We start from the raw sequence: 14,614 nt of genomic DNA on the forward strand, positions 1-14,614 counted from the left end.
GTTATGGACACACTTTCTAAACTCTCCCACACAGTGATTGCACAACAAACTGGAATCAGGTATGTAAAAGTGAAATTACATTAAGCAAACTTACATGCGATAAATTGTGATTATAGACTATTATACGACACAATTGACTACATTTTTTATGGCAGGGTTTGTAATAAAACAAATGTAATCCTGACACAGAATGTCTCTGTTTTCCTTTGAAGGCCTTTTCCATCAGAGGAGAGTGTTGAAGATGAGGATATCTACAACCACCTGGAGGACCTGATAGAGTAAGTCTCCCCACCTTACAAACTTTACAAACTTATGAGTATTTCCACAAGAACTCCATTTTAAAATGTCATCTTTTAATTTAGTCCCCAGTGTCATAAAAGCCCACAGGCTGTTGTGGGCGTGGGCAACATTTGTTCCCTGGGTGTTGACTGGAACACAGCCACCTCCTCTTTTCTCACTAAACCACAAGTCGTGACCATATTTCCATATTTTCAGCCTGTTTTCACACCCTGTTCCCCACACACATATGAAAGCATTACAGATTTAAAGGGAACATACTGTATTATGCTCCCTTTTAGGTTAAATGACCACCAGTGTTTGGGGGTCTTCAACATCTGCACTGCAAAAAAAGAAAAGTTGGGTGAACTCAAAATTTCAAGGCAACAAACTTCGATAAAATGTTAAGTTGGACAATTAAACTACATATTTTAAGTTTTGTTTTTGAGTTTGCTCAACTCTGAATTTCTCTGGCACGATTGTAACGCCGCTATGAAATGTCAGCTAATGTTGTGACCACAATTTTGAGTTAGCATTGATACGCTAATGGCTACTCTTGTAGCTGTAACAAGCAGGGCCGCTAGCATCAGTTAGCAGCTAGCATCAGTTAGCCGCTAGCTTTCGCTAATGACCGAATTTCCCAACAAAGAAATAAGAGTTATCAGAACTATTGTCCCTTGTTGTGAACCCCAACTTAAAGATATAAGTAACAACAACTCACCAACTTGTTTTTGAGCAGACAACTGGCTTCCTTTGTTGTGCTAACTTACATTATTGCCCTAAATGTCAATAATTTATATTTCCAAGTTTTACCAACTTAAATCACTGTTTTAGGCCAAAAAATACAAGTTGGCTTTTTTGCAGTGTGCGCTGTCTGCACTGTCATTGCAGCTTGGGAATGAGTTTGGCAAACCTACAAGAAAAAAAGTCGCAGATTTAAGAGATTTAAAGTGGGAAATCCGGCAAAAAAAGTCTGAGATTTACGAGAAAAAAGTGGGAAAAAAGCAACTTTTATCTCCCAGATTCACCACTTTAGGTCTCATAAATCGGCACATCTTTTCTCGTAGATTTGCCACTTTTTTCTCAAAATATTATTTTCGTATGTTTCTTTTTACACATTCTGGCAGTATGTAATATCCTCCAATATTCTCTAGGGTTGAAATTTGGAATTTGCAAGTATTTCAATGAGTGTCCTATTAAGGGTTAAAGTGGTGAATCTGGGAGAAAAAAGTTGCTTTTTTCCCACTTTTTTCTCGTAAATCTGCGACTTTTTTCGCACAGATTCACCACTTTAAATCTCTTAAATTCTTCTCAGCTTTGCCAGTTTTCTAAAATCTGCACCACTTTTTTATTTATTTTTTTGACAAAGAAAAAAGTGTCTTTTTTCCCCCTCTTGCAGTCAGCTCTCCTGCATTCTCATCTGAGAGCACAAGTAGTGTCCTTCAACCATGGTTTGGATTAGATCTGGTATATATGATATCAAAAGGTGTGACAGTATCTCGGATGTTGTTGCAGGTGGAATAAGCAGCAGAGAACTGCACAACAGTGGAAAGGTTAGAGTGAGAGCTAGTGCACCTGGTTTAGCAATATGAGCTCAAATAACACAGGCATGTATTCAGAAAAGTCTGCATTTTGTATTTTGATGTGAAAAACAGGTAGAGCACATGATAAAACAGGATCTAGTGTGTTCCCATGCTGTTGTGCAGGACAATAAGTCTTTCTATTCATAGCACATGTTTAATTTAAAGGCTTATATTCTTCTATTGTTGGCTACCAGTCAAATGTAACTTCCTGGATCTAAACCATTGACAAATATGCAAATATATGGGCTTTTGAGTTGCATTGTACACTGTAAAAAATGTCTGTAAAGACAGTAAAAGACTGTATAATGATCAATGTTTCAAAGTTTCAGTCACAATGAAACACAGTGTATGTATATATCAGCCAAAACAGTATTTTTTACAATTTAAAAAAAAATAAAAAATACATTACTCCACTGTAAAATACACCGGCACCATGTTCATAGCAAAAATATACAGTAATATATATATATATATATATATATATATATATATATATATATATATACACAAGCCATCATTTTTGCATTTATTTTTTGTAAAAATACTTTTTCTCACTGTTAAATGTACTAAACACCATATCTCTAACAGAAATATACTGTAATATTTAATGGTAAAATCTTTTTTGTCAATTATATGGCAGAACAGCGTTTATTTTGATGGAAAAACTTTTTTTTTTTTAACGGTAAAATATGGAATAAAAGGGCAATCTTGAACGTGAAATCAACAGTGCTTTACCGTAATGTTACAAAAAGTTGCACCGCATTTATTACGGTAAAGTTCTGGCAACCACAGCTGCCGGTTTTTTACCGTAAAAACAACAGTTTTTTTTACAGTGTAAGTACAGAGCTACACTGTAAAAAAAAAAAACTTTTGTTTTTACGGTAAAAAACTGGCAGCTGTGGTTGCCAGAACTTTACCGTAATAAATATGGTGCAACTTTTTGTAATATTACGGTAAAATTATATTATCACTATTGATTTCCCGTTTAAGATTGCCATTTTATTCCATATTTTATCATAATAAATAAAGTTTTTCCATCAAAAGAAACGCTATTCTGCCATATAATTGACAAGAAAATACTTTATAAATGCTGCATGAATTAAAGATTTTACCATTAAATATTACAGTATATTTCTGTTAGAGATATGGTGTTTAGTATATTTAACAGTGAGAAAAAGTATTTTTACAAAAATTAAATGCAAAAATGATGGCTTGTAAATATATATTACAGTATATTTTTGCTACAATCAAGGTGCCAGTGTATTTTACAGTGGTAATGTATTAAAAAAAAATAAAAATGTAAAAAATACTATTTTGGCTGATATATACATTTACGATGTTTCATTGTTACTGAAACTGAATTAAGCCATTTATCAATTTACGGTTTTTACTGTCATGGTTTAGCAGTTTTTCACTGTAAAATCCACAGACATTTTTTACAGTGTACTGTAACTTGTGTGGTAATGTAAGTCAGTGGAGACAGATAATGGTACAGTACAGATGCTGTTATGAAGCTTCACAGTGACATGGTGCTCTGGTCTATGTTGAGGCTGACAGCTCCAGAGTAGGAAGCAGCCCAGCAGTCAGTGACAGAAGGAAACAGCTTTCTGACAGCAGCAGCGGTGGATGGAAGGTGGAAGTGGCAGCCTGAACAGAGCCGTGTTCACCTTTCAGCTCCCATCTGCTCAGTGTTCAGCAGCAAATGGACACAACATGTACAGAAACAGAAACATTCACCAACAGGAGAGCTTCACTGCCACGATCAGACATTTAGAGCTGTCTGACCTAAAACACAGTCAAAAGCAACATATATACATGTTTTACATACACTGCAAAAAAGCCAACTTGTATTTTTTGGCCTAAAACAGTGATTTAATTTGGTAAAACTTGGAATTATTGACATTTAGGGCAATAATGTAAGTTAGCACAACAAAGGAAGCCAGTTGTCTGCTCAAAAACAAGTTGGTGAGTTGTTGTTACTTATATCTTTAAGTTGGGGTTCACAACAAGGGACAATAGTTCTGATAACTCTTATTTCTTTGTTGTGAAATGCGGGAAAGTGGTGAAATTCGGTCATTAGCGAAAGCTAGCGGCTAACTGATGCTAGCGGCTAACTGATGCTAGCGGCTAACTGATGCTAGCCGCGCTGCTTGTTACAGCTACAAGAGTAGCCATTAGCGTATCAATGCTAACTCAAAACTGTGGTCATTAGCTGACATTCATAGCGGCGTTACAATCATGAAAATCGAGAAATTCAGAGTTGAGCAAACTCAAAAACAAAACTTAAAATATTAAGTTTAATTGTCCAACTTAAAATTTTATCGAAGTTTGTTGCCTTGAAATTTTGAGTTCACCCAACTTGTAGCAAAGATTAAATGAGATGAAAGGCACGCCCTGTATAATACCTGACATGTTTTTTTGGTTTGTCATAGGCTTAATTCACTTAGATGCAACAGCAGCTCAGGAACAAGATCTTGATCTCCTGAGAGAATTAAACACAATTAATATTTCTCTGTGCGTTTACATACCAGTCAGAAATTAATAAGCAAGTAATGTTTTGTGTTGTCTGGTTACATATGGTATTTTGGTACTAGCGACACAGAAATCCGTGAAATAGCCATGGATTCGCTTAACTCAAAATCCGTGGAATAGCCACGGAATCACTCAAATTTCCGTTAAACTGACACGGATTTGGCTACAATGCAAGTTAATGCCAGTCATATCCCGTGGCTATTCCATGGATATTTGTTCCTATTGGTTTGTTCCAAGTCACGTGACTTTCATGGTCCCGGCGGTCAGAACAAAAAACATGGCGGACAGTTCTCTCATTTTTAGTGAAAAAAATCAATATTTTGACTTAGTTTCTGCATAAAAATGGATTTTGATCACATTTCTAGCGAGAATTATATGTTTTATTTTCTAAATATTCACTCAGTGAATGTACATAATCACTTTGTATGTTGGAATAGCCACGGGATATGACTGGCATTAACTTGCATTGTAGCGAAATCCGTGTCAGTTTCACGGAAATTTGAGTGATTCCGTGGCTATTCCACAGATTCCTGTGAGACCATGTTGGTTTGTTGTGTGGATGTCATGACATAAGTACAGAAATTCAATTCAATTCAATTCAATTGGCTTTATTGGCATGACATAACACTGTATATATTGCCAAAGCAAGCATCAGAAAAAAAAGATAACAGTAAAGGAATATTGAAAGCAATATTTACAATAAATTATTATAATTCTATTATTCATTTGAAAAGAACTAATGGAACTAATAACAATGAAAGAAAGCAATATTTACAATCATTGAATTACAATCAATATATCATTCACACAATCTTATCTCACACAGAAATTCCTCCACCTGCACCACCTACACAGTCCTTACAGCTTAATCCTCACCTCACCTGTCTGCACTCTTACAACAGGCTTTATTTACATGCTGTGGATAGAAACTCCCTTTATGTGTCTTTACTCTTGAGGACATTTGGTTCTAAGGTACACACAAAAACACACACCAGCACTGACTCATGTCATGCCAGCCGGTTGCTAAGGTACAATAATTGGCTGAGATGTGAGCAGTCATAACAGGCCGATGTCGTCATACATAACACTCTCTCCTTGTGTCTGTGTGTGTGTGTGTGTTTCTGAGCCTCTTTCACAGCCAGGGATTAAGTGTTGTCCCCGGCTAACAAGATTTGTAGTAAAGTATTAAAATCCACTTTAGTATAAGCAGAACTGTGTGTTTTGTGTGAACCTTCCATCATAAAGAGCAAAAATCATGACTCACTCCCAGTTAAACTCACTCACAAACAGCTGTGTGATGTAATATAATGTCAATACCATATTCTGCAGTGAGAACGGGGTGGAGGATGAGGAGGATCTGTACGACTGCGTGTACGATGATGAAGATGGAGGAGAGATCTATGAGGATCTGATGAAGACGGAGGCTCTTCCTCCTCCGGTCAGTTTAACACCACTAACTTCTTTATTAGACCTCATTAATGCAGGTGGACTCAGTTTGGCACCTGCCACCATTACATTATGTCACCATGTGCATTAAAGCAGCTGTTCTCAACCTTGGGGTCGGGACCCCAATTGGGGTCGCGAGATGATTTCTGGGGGTCACCAAATCATTTTGGAAGTCAGCTCTGTCTCCACTGTGTTAAAGTGTTCATGTGTTAATGTGTTTTTGGTCACTTAATGTCTTTTTTGGTCATTTTGTGTTTGTTTTTTAGTCATTTTGTGTCTTATTTGGTCATTTTGTGTCTTTTTTGGTCATTTTGTGTCTTTTTTTGATAATTTTGTGGTCAATTTGTGTCTTTTTTGGTCATTTTGTTTCCTTTTTTTGGTCATTTTGTGTCTTTTTTTGATCATTTTGTGGTCAATTTGTGACTTTTTTGGTCATTTTGTTTCCTTTTTTTGGTCATTTTGTGTCTTTTTTGTTAAGTTTGTTTCTTTTTGGGGTCATTTTGTGTCTTTTTTGGTCATTTTGTTTCCTTTTTTGGTAATTTTGTGTCTTTTTTGGTCATTTTGTGTCTTTTTTGGTCATTTTGTTTCCTTTTTTTGGTCATTTTGTGTCTTTTTTTGATCATTTTGTGGTCAATTTGTGCCTTTTTTGGTCATTGTGTGTCTTTTTTGGTCATTTTGTTTCCTTTTTTGGTAATTTTGTGTCTTTTTTGGTCATTTTGTGTCTTTTTTTGATCATTTTGTGGTCAGTTTGTGACTTTTTTGGTCATTTTGTTTCCTTTTTTTGGTCATTTTGTGTCTTTTCTGTTAAGTTTGTTTCTTTTTGGGGTCATTTTGTGTCTTTTTTGGTCATTTTGTTTCCTTTTTTTCGTCATTTTGTGTCTTTTTTTGATCATTTTGTGGTCAATTTGTGCCTTTTTTGGTCATTGTGTGTCTTTTTTGGTAATTTTGTTTCCTTTTTTGGTAATTTTGTGTCTTTTTTGGTCATTTTGTGTCTTTTTTTGATCATTTTGTGGTCAGTTTGTGACTTTTTTGTTCATTTTGTTTCCTTTTTTTGGTCATTTTGTGTCTTTTCTGTTAAGTTTGTTTCTTTTTGGGGTCATTTTGTGTCTTTTTTGGTCATTTTGTTTCCTTTTTTTCGTCATTTTGTGTCTTTTTTGGTCATTTTGTGTCTTTTTTTGATCATTTTGTGGTCAATTTGTGTCTTTTTTTTATCATTTTCTTATAAATGCTTTGTTCAATCAATGTTATGGTACCTCATCATATCAGAATTGTCAGACAATCTAGCTAGCATGTGTGAGTCTGACCTTGCTCAAAGGGCTGCACAGACGACATCTGGTGGAAGTGGTCATTGTGTGTCTTTTTTGGTCATTTTGTTTCCTTTTTTGGTAATTTTGTGTCTTTTTTGGTCATTTTGTGTCTTTTTTTGATCATTTTGTGGTCAGTTTGTGACTTTTTTGGTCATTTTGTTTCCTTTTTTTGGTCATTTTGTGTCTTTTCTGTTAAGTTTGTTTCTTTTTGGGGTCATTTTGTGTCTTTTTTGGTCATTTTGTTTCCTTTTTTTCGTCATTTTGTGTCTTTTTTTGATAATTTTGTGGTCAATTTGTGTCTTTTTTGGTCATTTTGTTTCCTTTTTTTGGTCATTTTGTGTCTTTTTTTGATCATTTTGTGGTCAATTTGTGACTTTTTTGGTCATTTTGTTTCCTTTTTTTGGTCATTTTGTGTCTTTTTTGTTAAGTTTGTTTCTTTTTGGGGTCATTTTGTGTCTTTTTTGGTCATTTTGTTTCCTTTTTTGGTAATTTTGTGTCTTTTTTGGTCATTTTGTGTCTTTTTTGGTCATTTTGTTTCCTTTTTTTGGTCATTTTGTGTCTTTTTTTGATCATTTTGTGGTCAATTTGTGCCTTTTTTGGTCATTGTGTGTCTTTTTTGGTCATTTTGTTTCCTTTTTTGGTAATTTTGTGTCTTTTTTGGTCATTTTGTGTCTTTTTTTGATCATTTTGTGGTCAGTTTGTGACTTTTTTGGTCATTTTGTTTCCTTTTTTTGGTCATTTTGTGTCTTTTCTGTTAAGTTTGTTTCTTTTTGGGGTCATTTTGTGTCTTTTTTGGTCATTTTGTTTCCTTTTTTTCGTCATTTTGTGTCTTTTTTTGATCATTTTGTGGTCAATTTGTGCCTTTTTTGGTCATTGTGTGTCTTTTTTGGTAATTTTGTTTCCTTTTTTGGTAATTTTGTGTCTTTTTTGGTCATTTTGTGTCTTTTTTTGATCATTTTGTGGTCAGTTTGTGACTTTTTTGTTCATTTTGTTTCCTTTTTTTGGTCATTTTGTGTCTTTTCTGTTAAGTTTGTTTCTTTTTGGGGTCATTTTGTGTCTTTTTTGGTCATTTTGTTTCCTTTTTTTCGTCATTTTGTGTCTTTTTTGGTCATTTTGTGTCTTTTTTTGATCATTTTGTGGTCAATTTGTGTCTTTTTTTTATCATTTTCTTATAAATGCTTTGTTCAATCAATGTTATGGTACCTCATCATATCAGAATTGTCAGACAATCTAGCTAGCATGTGTGAGTCTGACCTTGCTCAAAGGGCTGCACAGACGACATCTGGTGGAAGACTCAACAGTCTGTCAGCCCACAGCGCTGACACATAGTAACAGTGTTTTGTGTCTGTGTGTGTGTGTGTGTGTGTGTGTGTGTGTGTGTGTGTTTTGTGTGTGTGTAGCCCTTCCAGAAGCAGGCAGAGACTGACATCAGGAGCTGCTGTTTAACAGAGATCAAGCAGACAGAGGAGAAATACACTGAGACCCTGGAGTCCATAGAGAAGGTACTGACTGACTAACGGGGCTTTATAATGATGCTGTAGTCCACAATACAGTGCTTTCTGTTGTGTATTTATGCAAATTTATATATTTTTAGTATATCATGCATACAGTGTACACTGCAAAAAAAGAAAAGTTGGGTGGACTCAAAATTTCAAGGCAACAAACTTCGATAAAATTTTAAGTTGGACAATTAAACTTTGAACTTATAACTTAACTTATAATTTTACATTGTAATAACTTTTAATCCTTACTTCTGCTAACTTCTGCAATGTGCTGAATTGGCACGATTGTAACGCCGCTATGAAATGTCAGCTAATGTTGCGACTACAATTTTGAGTTAGCATTGATATGCTAATGGCTACTCTTGTAGCTGTAACAAGCAGCGCCGCTAGCATCAGTTAGCCGCTAGCATCCGTTAGCCGCTAGCTTTCACTAATGACCGAATTTCACCGATTTCCCGCATTTCCCAACAAAGAAATAAGAGTTATCAGAACTATTGTCCCTTGTTGTGAACCCCAACTTAAAGATATAAGTAACAACAACTCACCAACTTGTTTTTGAGCAGACAACTGGCTTCCTTTGTTGTGCTAACTTACATTATTGCCCTAAATGTCAGTAATTTATATTTCCAAGTTTTACCAACTTAAATCACTGTTTTAGGCCAAAAAATACAAGTTGGCTTTTTTGCAGTGTAGAGCAGGGGTCCCCAAACTTTTTTCGGTGGGGGCCACATCAGCTTTTCTTTCTGTGATGGGGGGTCGGGGTCAGTCTATAACAGGAAATGATATGGGCCAAAGTGACCACCAGTGTTGTTGTGTAAATATAACAATCATTTGTTGGCCTTGGCACCACCTGTTGGTTTGCAAAAAAGTAATAAAAAGTCTTCACATGTTTATTTGAAGTACTTGTTTGGGATAGTTAAGTGGGCCACTCCAATTGCTTTGGCGGGTCGTGTAGTTTGGGGACCCCTGGTGTTACCACTGATATTACATGAAGAGGTTAGATTTTACGTCACAGATTGTTGAGATTGAAAAAGTCACTGGCCTGTTGTCAAGTCTGGTTTGCAGATTGTTGTTAAATATTACAAATAATATTTAGTTTGAGAGGTGTGGTATCAAGTCACAATAATTTGGACTTGAGTCAGACTTGAGTTTCTTTTCGGCACAGACACAATTTATGTGATTTTATGTTTGCAAATCTCATATAAATTCTAAGAAAAGAATATAAAAACATTCTTACATGGGGCCCAGTGACTTGGTTCCTCCTCTGCTGGGAGTTGTGGGTTACACCCCTTTTGGTTGCTGAGCCTTTAAATTAAAGCAGCGTCTGCATGTGACTCACAGCTTTAAAATGTGACAAGGGGTCAACTGAAGAGTAATTTTTTGGGGTTGCAGATTGCCTGAAAAGGGATATAATAGGGATATTTTTCCTTTAATAAATCATGCATCTACTTAGACTGATCCCCTAGCCTCATTAGAGATCATAACCCTCAGGCTGTGAAACTGATATGTGCACTGTGAGAGAAAAGAAGTCTTTAATAAAACCCTCATGTAAATGAACATCAAGACATACAAAAAGCGATTCTAAATGAGTCAGAATTAAACAATGTATCAATGCATAATGTGTTTTCCAGCTCTCCTGACCTGACAGATTTAATTATATCCAAATTGAGGACAGAGTCGGGCTGAATGACAATCAATGCAAAGTTATAGCTACATTGCTAATTTCAGTGTCAGATATAATACAAATTACCAATCAAAATCCTCTCCCAAATATCTGCCAAAAACAGATATTCTTCATTCTCTGAGTTCAATAATAAATGTAAAGTTAACTTTCTTAGGGTGAAAATATTCCCACTCCATTGATTTTTTTTTTGTTGCAGTGAAAGCATGACAAGAGCCCTAGAAATCAATTTGGCCTCCTTATCACTTGCAATATGTGAAACTGACTGACTGTAATTTGGGGTATAATGGAAAAAATAATGAGTAGTGTAACAAATCTGTACCAAACTGACCAAAAAAAGGAAACAAAATGACCAAAAAAGACACAAATTGACCACAAAATGATCAAAAAAAGACACAAAATGACCAAAAAAGACACAAAATGACTAAAAAAAAACACAAAATTAACAAAAAAAGACACAAAATGACTAAAAAAAGACACAAAATTAACAAAAAAAGGAAACAAAATGACCACAAAATGATCAAAAAAAGACACAAAATGACCCAAAACGACACAAAATGACCAAAAAAGACACAAAATGACTAAAAAACCCCCCACAAAATTACCAAAAAAAGGAAACAAAATGACCAAATAAGACACAAATTGACCACAAAATGATCAAAAAAAGACCCAAAATGACCAAAAAAGACACAAAATGACAAAAAAAGGACACAAAATGACAAAAAAAAAAGACTAAAACACATTAACACATGAACACTTTAACACAGTGGAGACAGAGCTGACCTCCATTGATTTTTTTTTTGCAGTGAAAGCATGACAAGAGCCCTAGAAATCAATTTGGCCTCCTTATCACTTGCAATATGTGAAACTGACTGACTGTTATTTGGGGTATAATGGAAAAAATAATGAGTAGTGTAACAAATCTGTACCAAACTGACCAAAAAAAGGAAACAAAATGACCAAAAAAGACACAAAATGAAGAAAAAGGAAACAAAATGACCACAAAATGATCAAAAAAAGACACAAAATGACCCAAAACGACACAAAATGACCAAAAAAGACACAAAATGACTAAAAAAAGACACAAAATGACCAAAAAAAGACACAAAATGACTAAAAAAAGACACAGAATGACCAAAAAAAGGAAACAAAATGACCAAAAAAGACACAAATTGACCACAAAATGATCAAAAAAGACACAAAATGACAAAAAAAAAACACAAAATGATCAAAAAAAGACACAAAATGAATAAAAAAGACACAAAATGACCCAAAACGACACAAAATTACCAAAAAAAGACACAAAATGACTAAAAAAAGACACAAAATTACCAAAATAAGGAAACAAAATGACCAAAAAAAGACACAAAATGACCAAAAAAGACACCAAATGAAAAAAAAAACCCCACAAAATGACCAAAAAAAGACTAAAACACATTAACACATTTTTTTTTGCAGTGAAAGCATGACAAGAGCCCTAGAAATCAATTTGGCCTCCTTATCACTTGCAATATGTGAAACTGACTGACTGTAATTTGGGGTATAATGGAAAAAATAATGAGTAGTGTAACAAATCTGTTCTCCCAGAGAGAAATGTGAACGAACATGTTTTTATTTTTGAAATTAGTAGTGGGTAATGAGTATTCCCAGCTCTGTTAAGAACCAACTATGAGAATGTAGTTTGGTCGTGGATGTTTTCCACCTCAGCCTGCACTTTTACAGACTCTCAGAGGTGATAAAGAAGAAATGGAGGTTACATAGTCCAGTAGTTCTCAACCTTTTTGAGTCGCGACCCCCAATTTAACATGCATGTTGTCTGCGACCCTCGCTCACTGGACAGAATTTCACACGCACAGTTCAGATCACCCAAAAAAGAAACAAAATGACCAAAAAAAGGAAACAAAATGACCAAAAAAGACACAAAATGACTAAAAGAAACACAAAATGACCAAAAAAAGACACAAAATGACTAAAAAAAGACACAAAATTACCAAAAAAAGGAAACAAAATGACCAAAAAAGACACAAATTGACCACAAAATGATCAAAAAAAGACACAAAATGACCAAAAAAAGACACAAAATGAAGAAAAAGGAAACAAAATGACCACAAAATGATCAAAAAAGACACAAAAGCAACCAAAACTACACAAAAAAGACACAAAATGACCAAAAAAGGAAACAAAATGACCAAAAAAGACACAAAATGACTAAAAAACCCACAAAATTACCAAAAAAAGACACAAAATGACTAAAAAAAAGACAAAATTACCAAAAAAGGAAACAAAATTACCAAAAAAGACACAAATTGACCACAAAATGATCAAAAAAGACACAAAATGGCCAAAAAAAAGACACAAAATGAAGAAAAAGGAAACAAAATGACCACAAAATGATCAAAAGACACAAAATCACCCAAAACGACACAAAAAAGACACAAAATGACTAAAAAAAGACACAAAATTACCAAAAAAAGGAAACAAAATGACTAAAACACATTAACACATGAACACTTTAACACAGTGGAGACAGAGCTGACTTCCATTGATTTTTTTTTTTGCAGTGAAAGCATGACAAGAGCCCTAGAAATCAATTTGGCCTCCTTATCACTTGCAATATGTGAAACTGACTGACTGTAATTTGGGGTATAATGGAAAAAATAATGAGTAGTGTAACAAATCTGTACTCCCAGAGAGAGAAATGTGAACGAACATGTTTTTATTTTTGAAATTAGTAGTGGGTAATGAGTATTCCCAGCTCTGTTAAGAACCAACTATGAGAACGTAGTTTTGTTCTGGATGTTTTCCACCTCAGCCTGCACTTTTACAGACTCTCAGCCAGTCTCAGCTACTTGTCTTCTGCCTCTCGTGTATGTTCACGTCTGGAATAAGACCTTGCATGCTCTCCCAGCGGAGTGCTCAGTAGATGACTTTCGATATGAAGTGGATGCTGGAAGTTAGTTTGTGCTCGCCCGCTCCTTTGAGATGTAGAGGTGACTATGCGGCGGGAGTTTTTCAGAGAGGAAATCATTAAATTGCAAACTCTGAAAATGAGATTATTGTCGTGACCCAGACGGTCCTCCTTGTTTTTGCTGACTGCACCTCTTTGCAACTTGGCCCCATAATATAATATAATATAATAGCTTCTTGCAAAATGACTTTCCCACTCTTATTGTGGAGGGGACGAGCTTCATTCTCTCATATTCTCTCTCTCTCTCTCTCTCTCTGCAGTACTTTATGACGCCCCTCACCATGTTTCTGTCCATGGTCGAGATGGAAAAGGTGTTTGTGAATGTCCCGGTAAGTTATTATCTTTACAGTATTGATTTGACTTGGTGGGTCACTAAATTCTCTTTTGACGACATGTTGACTAGTTGTTTTTTCCCCAAATTGAAACAATTGTTTATACAGTATTAAATGTTTATTAAATAAAATTAAGTCAGTATCAAGACTAATAACTAACAACAGGCATGCTAGCAGCTCTGTGAGGCTGTACCTTTGAATGTAAATGCTAATGCTAACATGCTAATAGGCTCACAATGACAATGCTAACACACTGATGTTTACTGGTGGTAGTAGCAACATTTGCCAAGTGCCTTACATCTGCATTCTTTCAAATGGACAGCAGGGGGCGGTCTACTGGATGAAAAACAAGTCGGATTGTATAGAAGTCTATGAGAAAATGGCCCTACTGCTCACTTGATTTATTACCTAAACATTTTACAAGTCAGTTTATGGTCTCAATTGTTAGTTTCAAGTCTTCTTCAATACAGCATGATGTTCATTTTGTAAATGATGGGCCCATTTTGTGTAAAATAGACAATAAAGCAGCCATTAAAATGCTTTTGTCTAAGAAATTTGACCTTTTCATTGCCTGTTTTCAGTTTATTGAAGTTAATTATTACATTATGGTTGCATAAAATGTCTTGGAGTCAGCTGTTCATTTTTGCTAGTGAGTGCAATTTAAACACCACCTGATAACTGAGCTCCACCTTCTTGCCCAAATATGGAAACTAAGCTGGCGATGTCCGAAACCAAGATGGCGACGGCCAAAATGCCAAAATCAAGGCTTCAAAACGGAAGTCCACCGTTGGTTTTGGACCGTCACTGTTTGGACAAAACAAGCAATTTAATGGCGAGTTTGGGCTAAAAAATATATTTTTAATGATTTTATTACTTTTCATTGACAAAATGGTCATTATGGATTAATCGGCAGAATAATGAATAACTAAAACAACCATAAGTTGCAGCCGTAAATGAAATGTAGATCAACATTATAGTGTCTTTGCT

At 35.1% G+C, this 14,614-nt stretch overlaps 1 protein-coding gene across 1 annotated transcript in view; it reads left to right on the forward strand.

Moving 5' to 3' along the window:
* LOC131962463 (guanine nucleotide exchange factor VAV3) overlaps nt 1-14,614 on the forward strand; it is a 185,614-nt gene that overhangs the window by 75,987 nt on the left and 95,013 nt on the right. The window contains exons 3-7 of the mRNA XM_059327470.1: nt 1-59; nt 213-278; nt 5,721-5,829; nt 8,545-8,646; nt 13,556-13,624. Of these exons, the coding sequence (XP_059183453.1) occupies nt 1-59; nt 213-278; nt 5,721-5,829; nt 8,545-8,646; nt 13,556-13,624 (405 nt within the window). The remainder of the gene's footprint in view (nt 60-212; nt 279-5,720; nt 5,830-8,544; nt 8,647-13,555; nt 13,625-14,614) is intronic.

Source organism: Centropristis striata, chromosome 23 (genome assembly GCF_030273125.1).
Source record: "Centropristis striata isolate RG_2023a ecotype Rhode Island chromosome 23, C.striata_1.0, whole genome shotgun sequence".
NCBI classification, from domain to species: Eukaryota; Metazoa; Chordata; class Actinopteri; order Perciformes; family Serranidae; genus Centropristis; species Centropristis striata.